General features: G+C 43.0%; 1 protein-coding gene across 1 annotated transcript; it reads left to right on the top strand.

Annotated features, from left to right (window-relative positions):
• The first annotated feature begins 20,229 nt into the window (after positions 1–20,229).
• LOC125548230 (protein FAR1-RELATED SEQUENCE 3-like) lies at positions 20,230–22,043 on the top strand. The gene is made up of 3 exons (XM_048711890.1): positions 20,230–20,651; positions 20,741–21,028; positions 21,104–22,043. Exons 1-3 carry the CDS (start codon positions 20,592–20,594, stop codon positions 21,647–21,649), a joined length of 894 nt encoding a protein of 297 aa, XP_048567847.1. The 5' UTR covers positions 20,230–20,591; the 3' UTR covers positions 21,650–22,043.
• The last annotated feature ends 5,269 nt before the right edge of the window (positions 22,044–27,312 follow it).

The following is a 27,312-nucleotide window of genomic DNA, read 5'->3' as shown; positions in this document are numbered from 1 at the left end:
ATTCCCTTGTGTGTTCGAGTTGTTACCATGTCACCGGTCCCGGTCTGCGCGAAGGTGAGCCTGCAAAGGAAAATGTAAGAAATATTTGTGTGCCGGAGAGCGGTCGAGCCGCGATATGTGGCATGATCTGGACTTCGCCGGAATGTTTAGTTTAGCCCTGGACGATCCAGGCTATCCTGCCGTGAAGTAGTTCGGACTACTTTGAATGTGTCCGGGGTTTTAGCCGTCGACTCAAGAGTTGACTGAAAGGTGCCCTCCATTGCTTCTGCTATTAAAGCGGCGGCGTACTCTGTGGTACCGAGTGAGAGTTCGGCCTTGCCATTAACCATGATGATGTTGCGCGGACCGGGCATCTTGAGTTTATGGTAGGCATAATGTGGCACCGCGTTGAATCGAGCGAACGCAGTTCGCCCGAGCAGTGCCTGATAATCACTGTGAAAGGGGACGGTGTCGAAGATTAACTCTGCGGCGCGGTAATTGTCTGGTGATCCGAAGACTACCTCAAGGGCGATGGAGCCAATACAGCTGGCCTCCATGCCTGGTATAGTACCTCTAAAGGTGGCTTTATTGGGTTTGATCATCAAATGATCGATGCCCATCTTGCGCACTGTGCCCTGGTAAAGCATATTTAGACTGTTGCCTTTGTCCATAAGGACTCGTGTGAGGTGGAACACGTCAATTATTGGGTTGAGGACTAGTGCAGCTGGATTTCCATGACTGGTGTTGACCGGACGATCCATTTGGTTGAAGGTGATCGGCCCTAGTTTGTATTGTGGGCTGGCTAGTTTTGTTAGTTCGACATCCCTAAGGGTGTGCATCTGGTCCGGGTTGGGAGTGTGGGTGGCGTTTACCATATTCACCGTTTGGGTTTGCTGGAGAGATTTCTTTTGTCCTCCTCTATTCGATGATCTGGGCTCCTTGTCGCTGTCATCGCTTTGAGACCCCTTATCTTTGTTTTTGGCGCCCAACCTGCCAACTTGTTTGAAGACCCAACATTCTCTGTTGGTATGATTGGCTGGTGTTCCTGGTTTGCCATGAATTTGGCATGGACGGTCGAGTATGTGGTCCAAACTGGACGGACCCGAATTGTTATTTTTGAGTGGCCCAGTCCGCTAACCGGACTTAGAGCTATTAAATCTGGCATTGACTGTCGTGTCTTCGGCGCTTTCACCATGTTTGCGGCATTTGTGTTTGTTGCGCTGGGGTTTGCCGTTGCTATCTCTGGCCTTTGATTTGCCAGTGTTGCTTGTTGTGTTGTTGCTACGAGCCAACCCGCTATCCTCGCCCGCGCAGAAGCAGGTCATGAGTGTCGTGAGGGCTGCCATGGACCTTGGCTTCTCTTGGCCGAGATGTCGGGCGAGCCACTCGTCACGGATGTTATGTTTAAAGGCCGCTATGGCTTCGGCATCCGGACAGTCTACAATTTGGTTCTTTTTGGTTAGGAACCGGGTCCAGAATTTCCTGGCTGACTCTCCGGGCTGTTGTGTTATGTGACTCAAATCATCAACATCCGGTGGTCGCATATATGTGCCCTGGAAGTTATCCAGGAATGCGTCTCCCGGGTTCTCCCAACTTCCAATGGAGTTTGCTGGCAAGCTATTCAGCCAATGCCAAGCCGGTCCTTTGAGTTTCAACGGGAAATACTTGATGGCGTGTAGATCATCCCCGCGGGCCATGTGAATGTGGAGGAAGAAATCCTCGTTCCATACCGCGGGGTCAGTAGTACCATTGTATGATTCAATGTTCATGGGTTTAAACCCTTCTGGGAATTCATGATCCATTACTTCATCAGTGAAGCATAGGGGGTGTGCGGCGCCTCTCTGCCAGGCTATGTCACGACGTAGTTTGTACGAGTCTTGTCTGCTGTGTTCGGCCTGGCGGATTTGTTTTTGGTGTATCCGGCATGACGGTCATCGTCATGTGTTGGGGCGCGCCCTCGTGATCCGAAGATCGATCTTTTGTGTCCTGCATTGTTTTCCAATATGTCTCACAGGTCCTGCATGTTACCCCGGGCCTTGCTGTTTTTGTTTGACTAGTGACGGGGTGCGGGCTGGACTTCGGGCTTATATGCCACTTTGTCGCGGCCACGAGGTGGCCGGTCTGCCGCATCATATGCTGGAAGTGCAGGCCTTAATGCTTCCTCTTCAAGTTGGGGTAGCAACCCACGCTTTGGGAAACTTTTGATTGGGCGCTCAAGTTCGATTTCCTCGGCTGCCAGGACCTCAGTCCATCTATCTGCTAGCAGATCTTGCTCAGCTTGAAGCTGTTGTTGCTTTTTCTTCAGGCTTTTTGCCGTGGCAATAAGCCGGCGCTTGAAGCGCTTCTGTTCGATGGGATCCTCCGGCACGATAAATTCTTCGTCGCCGAGGCTCACCTCGTCTGCGAAGAGAGGCGTGCAATTGTCATCCTCTGATTCTCCATCTGCTGCCTGTTCCTTGGGGCTGGCTTTCCCATCCTCCTGCTCAAAGCCTGGCTGGAGGGGATTGTCTTTGTCTTCGACACTATTTGCAGCGTTATTGTCTCCTGTGCCCGTATCGCTGTTTTTGCTATGGCGGGGCTTAGAGCGGCACCGATGACGTCAGTTCTTGGATTGCTTCTCGGCGGGATTATCCTCCGTTGCCTTGTTGCCATCGCTTTCTTTGGGGGTGTCCACCATGTATATATCATACGATGAGGTGGCAGTCCAGCGCCCTGTGGGCGGTGGTTCCTGTTCGTCTGCTGCATCGTCGTCCATACCGTCGATGTCTTCGGAGTCGAAGTCGAGCATGTCGGTTAGGTCGTCGATAGTGGCTACCAAGTGGGTGGTGGGTGGGGAACAAATTTCTTCACCGTCTGCTTCCCACTCGAGCCGGACATAGTTCGGCCAAGGGTCTCCTGACAAGGAGAGAGACCATAATGAGTTTAGCACGTCGCCTAGGGGCGAGTGCTGAAAGATATCCGCAGAGGTGAACTCCATGATCGGTGCCCAATCAGATTGGATGGACACAGACGCGAGCAGTTCGGAGTCTGTGGCCGGGGATGAATCCGAGTGTCCGGCAACGCAGGTCTCATAGGAGGTGAAGTCAGTATTCGGCTCTATCGCCGCTGAGTGTGCGGCCTCCGTGGCGGGGTCCATCCACCCGTCCTCGGACGACGCGATCTGTTCCGGATTGAGGTCCAGAGTAGTTACAGGTGTGATTTCTTGAACACTGTCCGGTGGCAGGGCTAAATCATGCTCGTCGTGACTGTGCGGCGTACCTGACATGGGTTCGAATCCGTCAAAGATCAAGTCTCTGCGGATGTCGGCGGTATAGTTCAAGCTTCCAAACCTGACCTGATAGCCAGGGGCGTAGCTCTCGGTCTGCTCCAGATGGCCAAGCGAGTTGGCCCGCAGTACGAAGCCGCCAAATACGAAGATCTGTCTAGGGAGGAAAACCTCACCCTGGATCACATCGTTGCCGATGATCGAAGGAGCCATCAAGCCTTATGATGATGACACAGTGGAACTCTCAATGAAAGCACCAATGTCGGTGTCAAAACCGGCGGATCTTGGGTAGGGGGTCCTGAACTATGCGTCTAAGGCGGATGGTAACAGGAGGCGGGGGACACAATGTTTACCCAGGTTCAGGCCCTCTCGATGGAGGTAATACCCTACTTCCTGCTTGATTGATCTTGATGATATGAGTATTACAAGAGTTGATCTACCACGAGATCGAAGAGGCTAAACCATAGAAGCTAGCCTATGGTATGATTGTTGTTGTCCTACGGACTAAACCCTCTGGGTAAACATTGTAACCGACTCTGTGTAATCGCCTTGATATGTAGATCTCCTCCCTTGTAACCGACTCTGCGTAACCCTAGCTCCCTCCGGTTGTAATCGCCTTGATCGAAGAGGCTCATCCCATATCCGAATAGCCTTGATGGTATATAGGGTTACACAGAGTCGGTTACAAGGGAGGAGAGTCCCACCCAGACATGGGACGAAGTCTTCAATCTTGTATCTTCATAGTCCAACAGTCCGGCCAAAGTATATAGTCTGGCTGTCCGAGGACCCCCCTAATCCAGGACTCCCTCAATGGGCGGTTGGCCATCACAAGGGGTTGAACTTGAGTCATGTGTGCCTTCTGCATGGAGGAGGGCACAATATGGGCATTCCGCTTCACCTTGCTCAGCAACCAGAATATATTTCGCCTTTTTCTTTACTGTCTTTAATAGTACAAGTATACAACTATGGTTCATCATTCTTTATTTGGTTCTTATGTAATTCTTGAACATATGTACCTTCGAATCAAATAATGCATTGGTTGTTTGAACCTTATGGATATGAATAAAGTTGTAGCATACATTCAAATTCAAATTCAAATCCAAATCCGGTACAATTTGGAAAAACAGCAATTAAATTACGGTGAAATTACGCTCTGCAGGTTGTTACGGCACACACGGTTGGTAAAACACAAATGTTTGCGATATGCACCATAATCAGAGACGGTTCACAGAGAGGAAATGTGTGCAAGCATGCACACAGTTCCCGTCTGCAGAGCCTGTGCGATGTCAGACAATATCAAAAACGGTGCGGGCATACTAAATGTTTGTGTTAGTTGCCTTATCGTACATGATTGGCAACCATGAACTGTTTCTAATGAAGTATGCATCATAAACATTGCACCACATAATAGCGTGTGTGATAGTTGTCGTGTACGACAATGTTACGACGGTCTGACGTTTCGTAATCCTGTCCGACACTCGTATGACAATTATCTAATCTTCTTAATGGTGAACCGTTTGTGATGGGCCGCGCATCATACACGTTCTATAATAGTGAACCGTTTGTGATGGGTCGCGCATCGTAAACATAGCACCACATAATACCGACTGCGATGGCAATGAGAGCAGAAACGAGTAGGAGTACTATAGGGGCCCTATCCCTGATGGTTTTTGGGTCGTGTGGGAAGGACCCCCTATCACCCACACTCACTTGGCGACAGTTCCAAATACCATCGTGGAAAGGGGTTTTAAACCGTTTGTTTAGGACCGACGCACACCAGTGAGTCAACGTAGCTCTCTAGTTGATGACCGCAATTCCCCCATACCACCATCGCAGGTGCTTGCTCTTACTTGGTAGTGTGATATGTGGTTACATGTTGCATATGGTGTCTACCTTGTGATGCTTCTAATTAGGGTAAATTGCATCTGCTTAGTTAACACATTATACCTATGAATATGACATGCCTTCATGTTTTTGGTACATACTATGTCTTTCTATTAACCATGTTCTTACATCAAACTACTTTTCTTGTGTATCCCTCATCAATCACTTCTAACGAGACATCTTCAAGTTGACAGTGTAATATTGGTTGCACCTTGCATATCATTTCAAAGATGTATTGCCTCTAATTTGTTGAAGTGACACTTATAATGAGACACATCTAACTTAGTAGAGTGATTTTGGTTGGGTCTTTCATATGGTGTCTAGATTGCATTGCTTCCAATTTGTTGAAATGCCTTCTGCTTAGACTTTTTCGTACATATTCCATCCTCCTACAATGTGGTTTGCCATACATAAAAGTTGTGTTCATCAGTATCATGCATCAACGAATTTGGAAGTGCGAATTTCATTCCTTTTTCTTCTGTGTTTGCTTGACAAGGCAAAATCTAAAAGGACGAAGGCACGAAATGATGGTGGTCCTCTGGAGTAACCGAAACAGATGATCTCTGCAGATTCTCTTGCTACTCCTACCGCAGTGCAAGTTTCAAATCTCATCTCCCCTACTCCACAACCCCAGGTGCTTGATCTAACATGGCAGTGTGATATCTGGTTGCATGTTGCATATGGTGCCTAGCTTGCATTGCTCCTAATTTGTTAAATTGCATCTCCTTAGCTTACACATTATACATGTGAATATGACGCGCCTTCCTATTTTTGGTACATACTACATCTGCCTATCACACCATGTTCTTACATCAAACTACTGTTCTTGTGTATCCTGCATCTATCGCTTATGATGAGACAGTCACGCCCGCGGGTTAGTATGAGACGCACTACTCTTATAAAGAGTGCAGTTTCATCCTCTCCACATGATTCTCAAGAAACAACAAGCCTAAATGAAGATATTGAATGTAGCTCTGTACTTGAAGACCACACTTCCCCTACACCACCATCGCAGGTGCTTGCTCTAACTTCACAGTGTGATATGTGGTTGCATATTGCATACGGTGTCTAGCTTGTAATGCTTCTAATTAGGGTAAATTGCATCTTCTTAGTTTACACATTATACCTTTGAATATGACATGCCTTCCTATTTTTGGTACACACTACATCTATGTGTTAACCATGTTCTTACATGAAACTACCTCTCTTCTGTATCCTACATTAATCACTTATGATGAGACACCTTTATTCGTTACATATTGCATATTATTTCTAGAATGTTGCTATGTATTGCTTCTAATTTGGTCAAATACATTTGTTAGGCCACCCTTTTAATTTGGCAGAGTGATATTGGTTTCATCTTTCATATGGTTTCTAGCTTGCATTGCTTCTAACTAGTTCAAACACCCTGTGCTTAGTTTACACTTCATACATCATACATGTCAATATGTCATGTCGTCTTGTTTTTCATACATATTCCATCCTCCTATCATGCGTCTGCCTTACATGAAAGTAGTGTTCATCAGTATCATGCATCAATGAGTTCTGAATAGAAAATTTTATTCCTTTTTCTTGTGGCTTTGACTTGACAAGGCAAAATCAAAAAAGAGGAAGGAAAAGAGTAAGGAAGGAGATGATGGTGGTCCTCTGCAGCAACGTAAACGGATCATCTGTACGGATTCTCCTTGTACTGCTAGTGCATTACAAGTTCCAAGTCTCCGCTCGCCTACTCCACCATCCAAGGTGCTTGCTCTAACTTAGCAATGTGATATCTGGTTGCATGTTGCATATGGTGTCTAACTTGTATTGCTCCTAATTAGTCTAAACTGCATCTGCTTAGCTGACACATGATACGTGTGAATATGACACGCTTTCCTGTTTTTGGTACATACTATATCTGTCTATCACACCATGTTCTTACATGAAACTACTCTTCTTGTGTATCCTACATCAGTCACATATGATGGGACACCTTTAAGTTGGCAGTGTGATATTGGTTTGTGTCTTGAATATGATTTCTAGCATGTAGTGCTTCTAGTTTGATGAATGCCACCTATGACGAGAAAGTTTTAACTTGGCAGAGTGATATTGATTGCACCTTCCATATGGTGTTTAGCTTGCAGTGCTTCTAATTTGTTGAAGTGCCTTCTGCTTAGTTACCACATCATAGGTGTGAATATGTCAAGGCACCCAGTTTTTCGTACATATTCCATCCTCGTATCATGATTTTGCCTTTTATCAGAGAAGTGTTCGTCAGTATCATGCATGAATGAGTTCTGAAGAGCGAATTTTATTCTTTTTTCTTATTAGTTTGACCTCATAATGCAAAATCAATAAAACGGAAGGAAATTGGTAAGGCATTGGATGATGGTGGTCCTTCCGAGCAACTGAAACGTAGGGTCTCTATAGATTCTACTCCGCCATCCTCCCAACAAGATTTGCAAGACAAGGCAAGGCTAGACAGTCAACGTAGCTGTGTAGATGATGAGCACATCTCCCCTACTCCACCATCACAGGTGCTTGATCTAACTTGGCACTATTACATGTGGTTGCATGTTGCATATGATGTCTAGATTGTATTGCTTCTAATTTTGTTGAATTGCATCTGCTTACTTTACACATAATGCATGTGAATATGTCACGTGTTCCTGTTTCTAGAACATACTATATCTAATCACACCATGTTCTTACATCAGACTATTGTTCTTGTATATCCCGCATCAGTCACTTATGATAAGGCACCTTTAAGTTGCCACTGTGATATTGGTTGTGTCTTTCATATGATTTCTAGCATGTACTGCTTCTAATTTGTTGAAATGCCGGACAGTTTGAACTTGGCAGAGTGATATTGGTTGCACCTTTCATATGGTATCTAGCTTGTAGTGCTTCTAATTGTTGAAATTCCTTCTGCTTAGTTACCACATCATAGGTGTCAATATGTCACGCCGTCCTGTTTTTTGTACATATTCCATCCTCGTATCATGTGTTTGCCTTTCATCCGAGTAGTGTTTGTCAGTATCATGCATGAATGAGTTCTCAAGAGCGAATTTTATTCCTTTTTCTTATCGGTTTGACTTCACAATGCAAAATCAATACAGCTGAAGGAAATTAGTCTGGCAGTGGATGATGGTGGTCCTTCAGAGCAACTCAAACAGAGGGTCTCTACAGATTCTACTCCGCCATCCTCCCAACAAGATTCACAAGGCTGGACAGTCAACGTAGTTGTGTAGATGACGAGCACATCTCCCCTACTCCACCATCACAGGTGCTTGCTCTAACTTGGCACTATTATATGTGGTTGCATGTTGCGTATGATGTCTAGTTGGTATTTCTTCTAAGTTTGTTGAATTGCATATGCTTACTTTACACATAATGCCTGTGAATATGACACATGTTCATGTTTCTAGAACATACATGTAGATGATGAGCACATCTCCCCTACTCCACCATCACAGGTGCTTGCTCTAACTTGGAACTGTTATATGTGGTTGCGTGTTCCGTATGATGTCTAGTTTATATTGCTTCTAAATTTGTTGAATTGCATCTGCGTAGCTTACAACTTATACCTGCAATGTTCACTTACCCATAAGACACATTTAACTTGGGAGTGTGATGTAGGTTGCATCTTGCATTGTCTTCTAGCTTGTTCTGCTTCTAATTTCTTGAAATGGCACTTACGACGAGACACTTTTTACCTGATAGAGTGATATTGATTGCATGTTCATATGGTGCCTAGCTTTCATTTCTTCTAATTTTATTGAAATGCCTTCTGCTTACCGTTTTTCATACATATTCCATCCTCCTATTGTACATCTGAATATTCAATGCTGTCTTTTTTGTATATATTATATCCTCCTATACTGCGCTTGCCTTACATCAAAGTAGTGTTCGTCTGTATCATGCATCAACTAGTTATGCAGAACTAATTTTATTCATCTTCTTTTGGTTTTGACTTCATAAGGCAATATCATAAAATAGAAAGGAAAAGAGTAAGTTAGGGGATGTTGGTGGTCCTCCGGACCGATGCAAACAGAGACTCTCTAGATTTGCCACTGCTACTGCTAATGAAGTTGAAGTCTCAAGTCTACATGATGAGTTCATCTCCCGTACTCCACCATCACAGCTGCTTGCTCTAAATTGATAGTCTGATAATTAGTTTCATGTTGCATATGTTGTCTAGCCTGTATTTCTTCTATTTTGATTAAATGGCACCTGCCAAGTTTATACGTTATACATGTGCATATGACATGCCTTCCTGTGTCTAGAATACACTTCATCTATCAATCATACCATGTTCTTACATCAAAGTACTGTTGTTGCGTATCCCGCATCAGTCACTCATGATTGGACACTTTTAACATGGCAGTTTGATAGTGGTTGCATCTTGCATTGATTTCTATGTTGTACTGCTTCTAATTTTTCGGAATGCCACTTATGATAAGACACTTTTAACTTGGCAGAGTGATATTGGTTGCATCTTTCATATGGTGTCTAGCCTGCATTACTTCCATTTTCTTGAAAATCCTTCTGCTTAGTTTACACAACGTAGATGTGAATATGTCATGTCGTATTCACATCTACGTTGTGTAAACTAAGCAGAAGGATTTTCATATGATTTTCAAGAATACACAACGTCCTATTTTTCTTACATATTCCATCCTCATACGGTTGTCTTACATCAAAGTATTGCTTGTCTGTATCATGCATCAATGAGTTCTGAAGAGCGATTTTATTCTTTTGTGTTGTGGGTATGGCTTGACATGGCAAAGTCAAAAAAGAGCAAGGAAAAGAATATAGTAGGGTATAGTGTTACTCGTCGGGTGAAACGGAAAAGGATCTGCCATTGAGATTCTGCTGGTACTTATAGTGCAGTAGAAGGTCCAAGTCCACCGGCTAAATTTACAAACACAGTATCACCTGCTCCACCAGCTGCAGCATCCGCTTCAAATGTACCAGCATCTCAACGAGTTACTCGTTCGTTTGCTCCGGAACTGGCCAGTTCCCAAGCTGCCTGCACACCTAACACTACTTCCGAAGCACTGCTGACACAACAGGACTTGGAAAGATCAGATGAACCTCATGAGCATCAACACCAAGACGGTACCTGACCGAGTCAAGTTGCAGTTGCATGCTCCTTTATATGTACTCTCATAGTTTGATGTGCACTAAAACTTTCCATGTTCATTGTTGAACTAGCACCACGGCGCAAGCGGAAATAGACATCAGGGATAATGCTTGACAGATTAACAAAATCGAAAGGAGGGAGAATGGAGATCCATTTTGAGGCAGGTTTAAAAAGGTCACGTGATGCTACAGAGTCAGCCAAGTTAGTATCAGAGGCAGCCATTGCCGTTAGGTGTCATGCACGTATCCTCCCAACATGGATCCAGTACAGGAATGAGAAAGACAATACCCGGTTTAACACCTTCCTTGACCATTTATCCATAAGTAATGTTATCCATCGCAATTTGTAATATTGTCTTGCTCTGTGCCATACTTTCTAGCTTCCTCCTAATAAGACTCAGTTCTTTTTTCAACAGATGAGGTTCAAGTTGGATATGAAAGATGATGCAACTAAACAAGCATGCACTCATGTTTTTCAGTCTGCTCTGCGACAATATCGGTACCACCTTAGAAACTCTCACTTTGAAGGCAAGGCTAACAATGAAATCACCCAAACATCTCCAGTGGAATATATTACAGATGAAGACTAGACAGCCCTTGTTAAACACTGGTCTGATCCAAAGTATCAGGTAGGGTATATGTATTTGATCAGACCACATATTGAACTTGTATTTATGTATGTTCCTTACAGGTGTATCTTCTTCTAGGCTAACTGTTTGAAGAACAAGACCAACCATTCTAAAGTGGAATTCCAACAGACAACAGGATCTCGTAGCTATATTGCACACTACGAGGCTCTTGTAAATAGCTGCTAGTTCCATATTTTCTCTGTGACATATTGTCGTATCTATATTGACTTGTTACAAATATAGTGGAAAAACCGTGCGGACCAAAAAGAACCTGAACCGAATCCAGTGCAAATCTTCAAGGATTGCCACACCAGCAAGATGAAGGGCGTGAGCACACTAGTTCAAGCCGCTGTTGTAAGTCCTTACTCCTCCTGCCTTTGAACTGATTGGTACTGTGATGTGTTCATTTAACTGCTTGGTTTGTAGCCAATGTCAGTTACTCTGTTCACTTTTATACATAGTTGTCTTAATGTATCATTTCACCTTACATGGTTTAAAAGAGATGAAGGATATTCTTTTGGTCTTGATCTGTAATCTAGTTGTGATGTTCACGTGCGCACACAATGATACAATATTATGTTTGTTTTATATCTATTTTTCCATGATATGAATGATGTCATACTATGTTCATCCTACTTTAAACCATGTCTCTTTATCCTTAGATGTCAACGAATGTGAGGAAATAGACAATACAGTAGGCACGCTACATGGACATATGTTCCAAAAGTAATTTTATTATGTAGTTTGCACTATAATACATGCTAATGTATTACAGTAGTTCACCAACATAAGTTATGTATAAACATGAAACCTACTTTGTTTGTTTTTGTCTCATTAGTAACTTATCCGGTACAATAATCTACAAGTGCAAACTTTCAGCAACCTATGGAACAAATGATTGAACAGCCACAACCCCCTGAAGGTGACGAGGCTACCACAGGCACAATGTCACCTCTTGCTGTAGTGCGTCAGTATCTCTCCACTAACAGTGCAAAAAGCACCTTCCTACGTAATTCTGGGTTGGTTTTCAAGGTAACCTCATCCAAATCGCCTACTGAACAAAATCTTCTGGCTAGACAAAGTGATATATCTGTGCTCCAGACACAAGTCCAATCCCTAATGGACGTTGTTTTGAAAACAAGAATAGTGGTTGACAAATGTCGTAAAGATATGAATGGTTTCGAAACTAGACTATCAGACATTTGCTTCATCATTCAAGAGCAATGGCGGAAAAAATGGGAAGATCATGCTGCTCCATCAGATTCTATAGCCTGAAACATTAGCACTCAGGTCAAATGATCTGTGCTTCTATACAATTGATGGTGCTTTTATCTGCAAGGACTGTAAACTTTATGCCAACAGGCCTTTTGTTGTATGGTTGGAATTTATTTTGTTGTGATATAGCATTTATGATGCTGCCAAAGGCTGCAGTAATTACGACGCTATTTGTGTATAGTGTACGTTTATCTTAGTAATGTATTCGGCCTAAAGCTTCGTAGGAGCCCAACATGCCAACATTCGTCGGGCCCATTCCGATTGGGCTAAAAATGACTATGGGCTGAAATTTGCATGTAGCCCACTAAAAATATCTAGGCCTAAATCAGCATAAGCTTTCGTATTTTTTTGGTAGGCCCGTGCCGATAGTGGTCCTGTAACACGCGTAAACATAATTTGGGCCCTCAGTAATAATAGGTCGTTTACAAGTGTAAATATCTCGATCCCTTAAAAACATGGGCCTTTAATAGGCTGAAAGTGAGATTGGGCCCTGATTGTGCCAAATAACCCACTGGTCTTAGCAGGCCGAAATGGCAGCCCATTTACAATGCGGATCGTCCACAGGCCGAAATCCAGATGGGCCATAAATGCGCCGACCTACTACACGGGCCTTTAATAGGCCGGAAGTTCGGTCGGGCTTGATTAGTGTCATTTTTACATGGGCCGTTAGTAGGCCCGATGTGACGTTGGGCCACATATGGCCCATAGATTTCGTCTGACGTTAACAGGCCGAAAGTCACAATAGGCTGAAAGTGGCCCAAATTTATAGTGGGCCTCTAACGGGCCGAATGTCGGACATGGCCAAATATGACCCAGATCCCTTCACGGTCGTTTATGGGCCAAAAGTTTCAATGGCCTATAAATGGGCCCAAATGAAGCAGGACCTTTAACACGCTGGAAACACACCGGGCCGTAATTCGGCCAAAATACTTAGCAGACTATAGACGGGCCAGAAGTGACCATGGGCCATGATGATGACAAGTTTAGGACGGGTCGTTGACGGGCCGATTTGACACTAGCCGTACGGGCCTTAACTGAGAATGTTGGGCCTTTAGCTGGGGCGGCCCATTATGGTCCGCTAAATCTTGTGGGCCTTTAGGTGGGCCGGCCCATTTAATCTTTATGGGCCACTTTTGGGCTGGTCCACGTGTCAACATATCATAGGCGCATCTCGCCCATTGGATGAGTGACACCTGTGCCAATGCGAAGCTGACACGTGGTTCCTTCAGCCAATGAGAATTCTACACGTGGAAAATCGGCATTGGTCGTGGCTGTTAGCGGGTTATCAGATCCAATATCGGGCCCGATAGCTTAACAGCGGCCCGTTATGGTGGATGCCACGTGTCGGTCACCCTTGACGAAAGCACTTCTATGACGCGTGATTTATCGTCATGGAAGGGGACACTTCCGTGATGATAATTTTGGTAATGTCATGGAACACTTCTATGGCAGCACATGTATGACTGTCTGGATTCTGTCATAAAATCATCATGGATGTACATGCATGACAGAAAACGTGACCTACTGTGACAAACACATATCATCATGGAAGTGTATTTTTTTGTAGTGTACACTTCCACCAAGAGAAATTTGATTCCCCCCACTAATCCCTTGCGGATCTTGTTACTCTTGGGTGTTTGAGCACCCTAGATGGTTGAGGTCACCTCGGAGCCATATTCCATTATGGTGAAGCTCCGTGGTTTTGTTGGGAACCTCCAATTCGGTTGTGGAGAAAGCCCCAACCTAGTTTGTAAAAGTTCGATCGCCGCCTTCAAGGGCACCAATAGTGGAATCATGGCATCTCGTATTGTGTGAGGGTGTGAGGAGAATACAGTGACTCTAGTAGCTTCTTGGCGAGCATTGTTCCTCCACACCGCTCCAACGGAGACGTACTTCCTCTCAAAGGTAAGGAACTTCGGTAACACATCATCATCTCCACCAACTCCACTCTTGGTTATCTGTTACCTTTACTTGAGCAAGCTTTTATTATGTTGTATCCCTTGCTTGCTTGTGTGCTTTTTGTTGTTGCACCATATAGGTTGCTCACCTAGTTGCGCATCTAGACAACATATTTTGATGCTAAGTTTAATTTGGCCAAGAAAAGATAAAAATTGTTAGTTGCCTATTCACCCCCCCCTCTAGTCAACTATATCGATCCTTTCACCTATTATGAGTTATGATCCGCATACCCCAAGGTGACAATAATTAGGATTCTTTCCGGTGATTAACGTAGTTTGAGGAGTTCATGTATTCACTAAGTGCTAATGCTTTGTTCCGGTTCTCTATTAAAAGGAGGACTTAATATCCCTCAGTTTCCATTAGGAACCCGCTGCCACGGGAGGGTAGGGCAAAAGATGGCATGCAAGTTCTTTTCCATAAGCATGTATGACTATATACGGAATACATGCCTACATTATATTGATGAATTGGAGCTAGTTCTGCATCACCCTAAGTTATAACTACTACATGTTGAATATCATCCAACACAATTATCATTGACGATCTGTTGCCTACGAGCTTTTCACATATTGATCTTTGCTAAGTTACTTTTCCGTTGCTGCTATGACAATCACTACAAACTGCTACTGTTACTTTTGCCACCGTTACTGTTACTTCCATATTACTTTGCTACTAAATACTTTGCTGCAGATATGAAGTCTTTCAGGTGTGGTTGAATTGACAACTCAGCTGCTAATACTTGAGAATATTCTTTGGCTTCCCTTGTGTCGAATCAATAAGTTTGGGTTGAATACTCTACCCTCAAAAACTGTTGCGATCCGCTATACTTGTGGGTTATCACAATACATGGCAAGTTCACACCAAATTGTATGGAAAATATTTAACAATGTTTTCAAGGCAGACATATGCACAAACACATGGCAATTTTTGCATGCTAAGTCAACACATTTTTCCTTCTGGAACTAGGCACTTGCCTAAACACATGGCAATGTTATGCCAACAAGTGTGGAAAATTTTACCTAACTGACATGGCAATTACCTTCAAACACACATGTCAAACAGGTATATGGTAGTAAATTTGAGTAAAAGCTTTGCTTCGTAACACAGACACTAATGAACAACTACAGATGGCACTTTTTCTCTCTTTTCCACATTCCATTTTCATGTGATCACCAACCATCTCGATTTCAATTTGTATGAAACCCAATCTAAAACTAGCTATCCTTCATCCCTAGATTGCAAAGAGATCTACCTATCTTTTCTAGGAAATCTTTGAAGCTAGTTTTTTTGTTCATGGCAAAAACCATAGAGCTACTTGTGATATGCGTTGGGATTTTCCCCGAAGAGGAGAGGAGATGCAACATAGTAGAGATAAGTATTTCCCTAGGTGAGAACCAAGGTATCAATCCAGTAGGAGAATCACGCAAAGCCCCGTGAACATCACATGCACACACGAAAGAAAATATTTTCACCCAACGCGGGCAAGAGGGTTGTCAATCCCCTTGAACTCATTACTTGCATGGATCAAACATTGTATAGGTAGATGGATAAATTGAAAAACAAACTAAAAGAATAAAAATTGCAGCAAAGGAATTTAGGTTTTGTAATATGATTAAAGTAGACCCGGGGGCCATAATTTTCACTAGCGGCTTCTCTCTTGAACACATAGCATACGGTGGGTGAACAAATTACTGTTGGATTGATAGAAAAGCGCATAGCTATGACGATATTCAAGGCAATGATCATGTTTATAGGTATGATACGTCTCGAACGTATCTATAATTTATGAAGTATTCATGCCATGTCTAGAATAATTTTCTATGGTTTTGGTGCACTTTTATATTATCTTTATGGGCTAACTTATTAATCTAGTGCCTAGTGCCAGTTCATTTTTTTCATGTTTTTTGTTTCACACAAATACCATAGCAAACAAAGTCCAAACGAGATAAAAATTTACGGAGATTTTTATGGAAGATATGTGATTTTTGGGAGGAAGACAATGCAAGACGGTGCTCGAGGGCCCCACAAGGCAACAGGGCGCACCCTACCCCCTGGGCATGCCGGGTTGCATTGTGGGAACCTTGTAGGTCGGTTGATGCCCTTCTTTCGCTGCAAGAAAGATAATTTTGGGATAAACATCCCCTAAAAATTTTAGCCCAATCGGAGTTACGGATCTCCAGAAATATAAGAAATGGTTTTCATCCAGAAAACAGTAGCAAGAAACAAAAGACAACAGAGAGATCCAATCTAGGGGAGAGCTCCCTCTCCCCACGGAGGGCCAACACTGGTACAACAAGCTGTTGTACGGACAGTTTTTAACCCCTTTCAACGACGACAGTTTAAACCGTCGCCTAGCCACTGTGTGCGATAAGGGGGTCCTTCCCACACGACCCAAAAACCGCCGGGTATAGGGAGTAGCAATGCATACGTTTTTCATAACTAAGCATATGTGTTGCCGGCATGTGGGGACTTTCCCCACTACCCACATTCATGTGGGACCCCCCATGCAGGTGGGCCCCACTCCAGAACCTTCTAGAATTTTCCAGATATAATACCAAAAAACGAACTTTTTCCGGAACCTCAAAAAAAACTTTCCATATATGAATTTTTACCTCTGGACCATTCCAGAAATCCTTGTGACATCCCGGATCCCATCCGGGCTATGAACAACCTTCGGATTTTCCACTATTAATATCTCAATACTACCCTAGCGCTACCGAACGTTAAGTGTGTGACCCTACGGGTTCGGAACATGCATACATGATCGAGACTCCTCTCCGGTCAATAACCAATAGTGGAACCTAGATGCCCATATTGGTTCCTACATATTCAACGAAGATCTTTATCAGTTGAACCATGATGTCAAGGATTCAGTCAATCCCATATGCAATTCCCTTTGCCCGGCGATATGTTACTTGTCTGAGATTCATTCGTCGATATCTCCATACCTAGTTCAATATCATTTCTGACAAGTATCTTTACTCGTTCCGTAATGCAAGATCACGTGACTAAACACATTAGTCACATGAAGCTTCTTATGATGTTGTATTACCAAGAGGGCCTAGAGATATCTCTCCATCACACGGAGCGACAAGTCCCAGTCTCGATCCATGCAACCCAACAGACACCTACAGAGATACCTGTAGAGCACCTTTATGATCACCCAGTTACGAAGTGATGTTTGATAGCACACAAGGCATTCCTCCAGTATTAGGGAGTGGCATGATCTTGGTCTAAGGAACTGATAATTGACATGAAGAAAGTTGTAAGCTTACGGTTGGGTTTGTCCATCACATCATTCTCCTAATGATGAGATCCCATTATCAAATGACAACTCATATTCATAGTTAGGAAACCTTAACCGAGAGCGGCGTTAGATAGCACGGGCGCGTTTGCTCCCGCTACGTGGCCCAATGGCGGTAATCGAGAACGGTGGGCCTCTTCGGGCTCGCGTATAGTGAAACAGTATGGTACTGGCGATACATACTGCGATCTCATGTACGTAACGACGACGACGGCCGATCCAGCTATACTGCTGGTACATAATATGATCGGAGCAGTACAAGACCGTCAAATATAAAAGTTCCGTCAAGAAATCTCGGTAGCTGTCACGGTTGAAAATAAATGAGCTTGCCGCCCAACTGCACTGCTGTCAACTACCCACACTGGTGGCCCATGGGAGAAAAAACATTACATTTTTTAGTGAACTACGGCGCGCTCCGGATAGAGCAGACGTTATGGCGATGGCGGAGCATCCCGGCGATGGCCTCGAGTTTCTCTCAGATCCGGTGGACAGGTACGGCTTTCATCCATCTTCCTCAACCTAGTAGATCTAGATCTTCTCTGCCAAAAGCCTCAAGTGTACGTGCCTGTCTTCATAGGTTCCCCCAGCCAGATCTTGCGGCCGACAATTTTCAGGCCGGGCGGTGACACAGAAACTATTCTCACACAATCAGCAGCCGAATCAAGCATGGGGGACGTCGGCGACACACCTCTTGCCCTGCAACTAGCAACACCAGCAACTGTGACGCCATGAGCTTGTCAGCGGCGCATTCCCATGAATCGGCTCCACGGGGAGGATCTGAAGGTCCCAAGTGGACAAAAAGGTAATTTGATTCAAATTTCATCTGTACTTTCTGAATTCTTGACATTCAACAACATAGGTTGATTCAATTACTCAGTGTGTTTAGTGATGTTCACATGCTTGTCCATATTGTTGTTATGTTGTCAAAATAATTTTGATCTGTCAAATCATATGGGCTTGCTTGCTATTGAATTTATACATTCTTCAAAAATGATTACACTACAATAGTTGCTACACTACAATAATTCTTATTCCAGCAGCGTCCGTGTCGCCTTTAGTCATGTTCACATCCTTGTCCATATAGTTGTTATGTTATCAAAATAATTTTGATTTGTCAACTCATATGTGCTTGCTTTCTATTGAATTTATACATTCTTAAAAAATGATTACACTAGAATACTTGCTACACTACAATAATTCTTATTCCTGCAGGGTCCATGTCGGGCGGACACCTATCGAGCGTCCACCTTGCCCTAATAGGGTATGTGCCCTTGAAAAAACTTTGAGATTATATGCCGAGAAGAAAAATGGCACTGTAGTGGTACCGGTTGTTGGGAACAACTTCGATTCACTGGGAGAGGCATATGACTACTACAACCTATATTCTTGGGAAATCGGATTTGGAATAAGATATGGGAAAAGTAGACTAAATGTCGAGAGAACCAAATGTATGAAGGAGATAGTATGTGGATGCTCGGTAAGTCCAACCTAAATTGCTGATCGCAAAATATAACATATGTATTGAAAATGCAGTAAAAAATGTCTGACAACTTTGCTGTTTCAGGGAAAACCCAAAAGAGGAAATACACGTACATGCCGCTATGAGTGCCCTGCAATGATACGGTTACTTCGATTGAATGACAATGGTTGGTACATAAGTGAACACCGACCATCGCACAACCATGCTTTGACATATAAATGTGGTGAGAATGTGTATTGGCCTTCACATAAACATATTGACATATATACAAAAGACCTTGTCAAGCAGCTTAGAGAGAACAACATCAGCATTGGAAAAGTGTACAACATAATTGGAAGTTTCTTTGGCTCAATCAATAATGTTCCATTCAGTAAGAGGGCTTTGAGGGGGCTATGCGGTGAGATCAGTCGGCATCAGGCAGATGATGATGTATGCAAGGAAATGGATGTTTTTGCTGAATTGGGCATGAAGGATGCTAGTTTATACTACAGAGTACAACCTGACAATGAAAGTCGGTTACGGAATCTACTGTGGTCAACTGGAGCAAGCAGGATGCAATACCATTATTTCGGAGATGCAATAACATTTGACACAACATACCGGACAAACCTCTATGATATGTCGTTTGGGCTGTTCGTTGGAGTGAGTAACCACTTTCAAAGTGTTATCTTTGGAGGTGTACTTGTGAGGGATGAGACAGTTGAAACATTTGAGTGGGTGTTTAACGAATTTATCCGCATGATGGGTGGTAAGCATCCACAAACAATATTGACAGGTGAGTAAACCCAGCTCCAAACTTCTTAATTAATACATAGGTTCAAAATTTTGAAGACTTCATTTGCATAAAACCCATTTATATTTTCTATATCTATAAAATTGTTGTGATAGCACTGTATCTCCAAACATACCAAAACTGAGATTATTGATAATGACGATTTGAGTGACCCCTGCATACATGGATAAATTTATTTCCAAAGATTTTTATTATTGTGTAAGTTCAAACTTTTCAAGCCTTGGGAAGCATGGCAACCATTACATTTGCTTCAGTTACATATTGTTGTCAGAATGATGTATTCAGTCATAGCTCTCTCCACCTAACTGAAATTACTGACAACAACAACTTGAGTTGATTCAGTTCCAAAATGAATTATTATCATGTACGTTCAAACTTTTGTAGACTTCCGAAGCACAGCAACCATTAGAATTACTATATTTACATATAGTAGCCGAAATGCTGAATTTCACTCGTACCAAGAATGACATCATTGATAACAAAAAATTGATTTGCCCTCACAGATCAATGCAGAGCTATGGAAGTTGCAATTGAGAAAGTGATGCCAAACACCACACACCGTTGGTGCAAATGGCACATTCTTAAGAAAGCAAAGGAAAAACTAGGTGCATATTACACAAAACGAAGCAAATTCAGAGCAGACTTCCACAAAATAGTGAACCACATGCTAATAGTGGATGAATTTGAAGGTGCATGGGCTGAGCTGCTTGACAAATATGGACTGCAAAAAAACACATACTTGGAGAACATATATGAAGATCGAAAAAATGGGCAAAACCATACTTCAAAGGAAAATTTTGTGCAAAAATGACACGCAACAACGCAGTGAAAGTGCAAACCATATGCTGAAGGGATATGTTCCAGCTAGCTGTCCAATGCACTTATTTGTACGGTAATATATGAGGCTACTTTTTGACCGAGAAGCGAATGAGAATTATGAAGAACGGCGAACAAAGATAGTAAGTTCTTTCAAGATGATATATGCACATCTCTCATTCAAACCTGTATGCATTTTTTACTGACTATACAACCCATTTTACGCACACAGATGTTACCTGCTATGAGGCTAAATACACCACTCGAGTTCCACGCTAGCAAAATCTACACTGTCGCTATGTTTGAGAAATTTGGCGAAATTCTCTATGAAGCAGGACAATATAGAGTGGAAGAAGTTGAAAAAGGTTCAAAATATTATGTACACCGGTATGACCCAGAGAAGCATGACAAGTGGTGTCGAGTTATGTACATAGTGGAAGTGCTTGCTGCCGGTGAAGAAATTGCATGTGAATGCGGAGGTTTCGAGCACACAGGTCTGCTGTGTTGCCATTCAATTAAGGTACAAGTTCTTACCATGTCTTGCATAACCACTTGTAAAAACACACCTGATGACCAAACATAATGTATTTTTTAGGTGCTTGATTTTTTGGGTATATCCAGAATACCATCTAAACACATCATAAAGCGGTGGACAAGGGATGCTAGAGATATACTTCCAGATCACTTGGCACACTTGCAGAAAGACCAGATTTCAGCCAACTCCATCACATTCAGACATACAAATCTGTATACTCATGCTTTAGAGGTTGTAAGACTTGGGGATGCAAACCCAATCGCCTATGAGTGTGCAATGGACCTTCTTAGGTCAGCAATGGATAAATTAACACCTTTGGCTGCTGATCATGATGGACTAGGCTTACAGCACAGAATTGAATTCAGCAAGCCAAAAGGAACACAAATAAGTGTGCTGCCTGAAACAGGAAATGGATACGGAAGTGATGCTGAGGGAAGTGCAATTGGAAATTTTACCGGTTTATCACCTCCAGAACGCAAGCGAAAGGCTGGACGACCAACCAACAACACAGACAAGCCTCCATATGATGACCGCGGTGCAAAAAGCAAAAAATATAAAAATGTACCACATCTTGATAGTGCTCCAGCATCTAGTACCAGCAAGTGAACACGATTCTGCACTATATGTCGTGGCCCTGGTCATAAGAGCACAACATGTCCACAGAGGGGTGATATTCCTCAAAAGAAAAGAAAGGAACCAAAATGCTCAATCTGTGGAGTGGGAGGGCATCGAAAGAACACATGCAACAATCCTAAGATCGTCTTACATGTTGCAGAGATAGGTGCTCATGAACCTCTTGTGAACCAGTGATGAACCTATGTATTTTCTCTTTTTCTTTCCTCTTTTATGAACCATGCTCAGTAGCCACTTTGCTTGGAAAAAATAATACACTGTTGTGATGTATGCGCGTCTGCACCCCTCCATTACGTACCTGAGATCTTAAGAACCAAATTCCATCTTGTAATATCTCTGGGTTGTTAATTTTCATGTATTCCTGGCATTTTGCCGTCAGATTCACTTCTATGAAATGTCTTCCCATTAGCTTACGAAACAAATTTCCCAATAATCATACTTATATTTGATTTTCATGTGTTCCTAGCATTTTTCCATCAGAGTCATTTATACGAAATGTCTTCCCATTAGCTAACCAAACAAATTTCTAAAAAATCATACTTACATTTTTTTCATTGAAAAGGCTAAATTCACGTGCATGACAGCACCGACACCACCATGTACACGCGGCAACACTACTAGGAAAAGGCCTAGTAATGGCGCACCAGTTTTGCCTACTAATGGCGCATCACTGGTGCGCCATTAGTATCACGCCACTAGTATTTATTACTAATGGCGCATCACAGGTGCGCCATTAGTATCTGGTATACTAATGGCGCATCACCTAGTGCGCCATTAGTATATAACACCATGCGCCATTAGTATGCCTCCCAGGGCCATATTTAACCATGTGCTTTGGCACACTAATGGCGCACTGCGGATGGATGCACCATTAGTATACTTGGCATACTAATGGCGCACTCTGTAGTGATGCGCCATTAGTATGAATATTAGGTTTTTTTACTTTTCTGATTTTTGCATAGGTTACAAAATATATTATTTGACACAATATAGACAGTAGCACACAGCAACAGCAGATTCATCGAATACAATAGAAGATTAGTCTCCGAATACAATTCATCATATTAGTCTCCGAATTCAAAAGACCGAACAAAGATAAAACATTACAAGTCTCGAGACCGCGAGTATCGAGTTTGTCGGAAGTAATACTAATCCTAACAAGTCCTACTAATCATCATCATACAACTTCTACTCGTTATTCATAACAAGTCATACGATCATCATCTTGATAGTCATCGAACCAACCCTACTTAATTTTTCTTATCACATGATCATCAGTATTAGGCAGGACCTAAATACCCTATTTAAGCTAAAATAGCATAAAACAATATAGACCCTGACTCTCCATTATGGAGAATGGAGAACATCCTGTCTCCAATTATTGCGCTTCACTTCCTTTTGCTTCCAAGAAGCTCCTTACGACTGTCCATACATTTTTTCCATCCTTTGATTTTCATGTCTCCACTTCTTTTAGAAATCTCGTATGGATAGTTGAGATTCGTAGGATGACCTGGCTGTATGTTCAAAACATTAAGACTACCTTTCTGATACATCATATGAGGCACACAATTCTCTGGGATTATCTGTTGAAAAACATAGTAATAACTTCATAGTTAGCAATTATGTATTAGTTTTAGAAGTATGCAAAAGATGCACGGATGTCGTAATAGTAAAAATCTTACCAGGGTATCTCCATAGTAGTTACCGTAGTTGAACACATGCACTAGTGGCATGTATTTACCATGATGTTGAGGAGTTTGATTGTGGATATTGTAATTCTCAATGTCAGTACAAAATCCGACCAGATGATTTTTCTCCTTGTAAGTTGTTCATTCGGAGCCATCGGTGTAGTGGGTTTTGTCTACCATCTCCCGCACATTCTTTGAACGATAAAAATAAGCTGTCAATGGAAATAAGCTGTCAACTATTTTGAAATAAACAATATAAATTAGCTAATAACTATGTTTGAGAAACTCACATAGCGGTAGAACTGGAGTCGTATCAACAACGACCCAAATGTCCATATTGTCTTGGTTGATGTCAGGATTACCAAGATGCATGGTGACAAGCATACCCTCATAAAAACCATACATCTTGCAAAATGCTTCCCAATTTTTGCAACCAAAATGGGTTACGCTCTCAGAATTATATAGATTTAATTCAAAGTCCACATCGTGATGAGTCCTTAGGTGAATTTTCTTTGTTTCAGAAATTTCATGGTCTTCAAAATCCATCCTCTCCAAGACATAGCGTCTTGCATGGCATGGGACAAGCTATACTCGAATTGTAAAAGATGAAAATTACACGTTGAAATAGTTCAAGTCATGCTTAATTATGAAAATAACACTTGTCATCGTTGTGTACCATTTCAACTTCGAAGGTCTCCTCGAGCTTAATGCTGAAGCGCCGATCATCGTCCAGGTGAGGCATGTCGCATAGACCTTGATCGTCGTGGCACCAGCCGCACTCCCCCGGGAGACTTTCGTCGTCCGATGATGATGACGACATATCCTACGTTCATAATTCAAAACTACATCATTTAGGGTTTGTCGACACCGAGGCATCCTAAAAGCTAAGCTTTTATCATTTAGGGTTTGTCGACGTTGAGGCACCCTAAAATCCTAAGCTTTCATCATTTAGGTTCTTATCGACACCGAGGCACCCTAAAAGCCAAGGTTTTATCATTTAGGGTTCGTCGACGTTGAGGCATCCTAAAAGCTAAGCTTTTATCATTTAGGGTTTGTCGACGCCGAGGCACCCTAAAAGCCTAAGCATACATCATTTAGGTTCTCATCGACACCGAGGCACCCTATAGAAGCCAAGTTAAGTTTTCATCATTTAGGGTTTATCGATGCCGAGGCACCCTAGGTTGGGCCTAATCACTTGGCACTAATCACTTGGCTCTATTGCCACCTATGTTGGGTTTATCATCTAGGGTTTATCGATGCTAAGGAGAATTCTAAGTTGGGCCTAATCACTTGGCTCTATTGCCACCTATGGTTTAATGCATCAAGAATGGCGGGGCAGTTGATCCTACTTAACTAAGTACTATGATACCCTGGCCCATGCATTAGTCGCAAGTACCCCATATGTCCTATTTTTAGCAAAGTCATGCTAAAATTCACGGAAAATTTCAGCATGACCTTTGCTGAAAATAGGACATATGGAGTACCCAAATTTGCCGGAACGGAAGTTAATCGACATTTCGGCAAACTCAAGGGCCTCTCGGGGTACCTGCAAATTCATCACGACACAATGGTCAGAGACAAAACCCAGCCACAGACCATATGGTCCTCTGCTTTCATATGGAAAAAAATCAGCTCAACTTATGTGAGCTTCCATTCCAGATATAATAGGTCACCAAACAAAAAATCATCCAGATATAATGGTACAGCAAAGAAACGGCTTAATCCATGCCTTAGCTTATGAACAGTCATTACTTCAAATACAGAAGAAGGAACAATTTATTTGTGACATAGTTACAAATGATGACAGAATAAAGCAACACCCTGCACTAGCCTAAAAACAAGTGAAGTTTCACCCATATAAGAACAACTTTATAAAATCAGAGAAGTTGCTAAATTTTTTGTATCCTTCATATACACTGGAGTACAATGCTTTATAATGTTCCATCATCATTACAGAAAATTGACAATTGTCCATAACAGTTAACTGAAATTTTTGCCTCATAGCTTGGGTGGGTTAAGTACTAGGAGACTTTGTAATGTGAAGCACAGGTGCAGTAACAGGCTTCTGAGTTAAGAAAACATTTCTGTTTGATTTTCAAACCACACACTTACTTTCAACTATAAACAAAACTGACTTGCTGTTAATGAAACTCATGGTGGAAGTAACTACTAGCAGCATGTCATTATCATGGCAGTCCACTATATATTTTTATGACAAAATACATCATTATCAGGGCACATTATGGCCATTTTCTTAGATGATGCTAACTGTACCTAACTGATTTTTTTGACAGTAGCTCTAGTTTTTGACAATAGCTCCTAACTGTACCTAACTGAATTTTTTGACAGTAGCTCAAGTTTTTGACAGTAGCTCATGTTTTTGACAGTAGCTCCTAATAGTAGCTGCTAACTAAATTTTCTGCTTAAAGGGAAGGCTGACTTAAGTGGCAAGATGATACAATTTGCATAACATAACAATATATGCATCTTAATATAACACCATCTCCTAACAGAAATAGTATCCAGATCTACTAGGGGGCAAAGTAGAACTGATATTCTTTTGCTAACCTCTAGTACAAGGTATAGAAGAGGAGGTACGAGAAGAAATAGTGACATTTCTCTTAGCAGGAGACTTTTTCTTTCTTCTAGAAACTACAGTAAATTTCTCTCCTCTTCCACTACAGTATCATGCCAACTTAGACACAGGGAGGCGACATTTCCATTCGAGTCATGAATATCTAAACAGTGTTCAGTTTTCTTACTAATTTGTTCCCTAGATAATTCCAATTCCTTGAGAACATGAATAAAATCAAAATTATCCAGAGGTATATCAACACCCATCATTGATGCTCTAAACATAATCTCCTTAGCTGCTTAATTCCCCAACCCTAGCTACTTAATTCTCCAACCCCTTTTCTTGTCCAAAATTCTCCAACCCCTAGCCCTAGAACACATCAGAAGGAAATCAAGAGGGGGAAGAGGGGGAAGCGGCTCGGGTGCTCTCTGGGGAGGTCGAGGGCGACTCGGGGTAGCCGGAGCTAGTCGAGGAAGCGCAAATTCGGCGTCGAGCGGTGGCGATGGTGGCCGAGGCGGAGGAAATCGACGGTCGTCTGAGGGCGTCCGAGCTCGTCCGGGTCCTCGTAGTCCAAGAGGAAGACAACGGCGGTCCTCCTGGGCAGGCCGCGCAGTGTTGGATGGCGACCACGAGGTTGATGCAGGCGGGGCCGCGGGGGGGGGGGGCGCTTGGGCGGGAGGACGTCGAGGGCGCGGGCGCGGGCAGAGGGGGGACGGCGAGGGAGGCAGGGCTCGGCTCAAGGAGGCGCAGGGGTGGCGGTGGCGTGGGGCGGCGACGGAGACGGAGGCGAGGGGGCGACGGCGGCGGGGGGGGGGGCGGGGGGGGGAATTAGCGAGGGGGGCGAGGGAGAGGGACGAAGGGGATCTGGCGAGAGGGAGGGAATTAGCTAGGGGGAATCTTACTAATGGCGCACCCGCGGTCGGTGCGCCATTAGTAATCTTTTTTTACATAGCAATGGCGCACCAGGCAGAGGTGCGCCATTAGTAATCTTTTTTTTACATAGCAATGGCGCACCAGGCAGAGGTGTGCCATTAGTATTCTTTTTTTATATATAGCAATGGCGCACCAGCCAGAGGTGCGCCATAAGTATTTTTTTTGTTGCATGTAATAATTTTTTAGAAAATGAATATGAATATGAAACAGTAATATTTTTTTATAAAACAGTAATAATTGTTGTTTAACAACAATTGCAGTCTACACTTTTTTATTATTATTTTTTAAAAAAATGAAGAGGGGAGAGGAGGCGGAGCTCACCGGGGAGCGGGGGAGGGTGCGGGGGGTGCTCGTCGGCAGTGGTGGAGCGGGGGAGGGTGCGGGGGGTGCTCGTCGGCGGTGGTGGAGCGGGGGAGGGTGCGGGGTGGGGATCGAGATCG

The sequence above is a fragment of the Triticum urartu genome, chromosome 3, assembly GCF_003073215.2.
Source record: "Triticum urartu cultivar G1812 chromosome 3, Tu2.1, whole genome shotgun sequence".
Lineage (NCBI taxonomy): Eukaryota > Viridiplantae > Streptophyta > Magnoliopsida > Poales > Poaceae > Triticum > Triticum urartu.
Note: the sequence above shows the minus strand (reverse complement) of the source record. Positions and strands in the feature narration are given on the sequence as shown.

Bases quoted from the DNA above. Each gene is read 5' to 3' on its own strand.
- LOC125548230 (XM_048711890.1), top strand. From the start codon at position 20,592: ATGAGGCTACTTTTTGACCGAGAAGCGAATGAGAATTATGAAGAACGG. The intron at 20,652-20,740 runs GTAAGTTCTTTC...TTACGCACACAG, and splicing joins AAGAACGGCGAACAAAGATA to ATGTTACCTGCTATGAGGCT. The intron at 21,029-21,103 runs GTACAAGTTCTT...TGTATTTTTTAG, and splicing joins TGTGTTGCCATTCAATTAAG to GTGCTTGATTTTTTGGGTAT.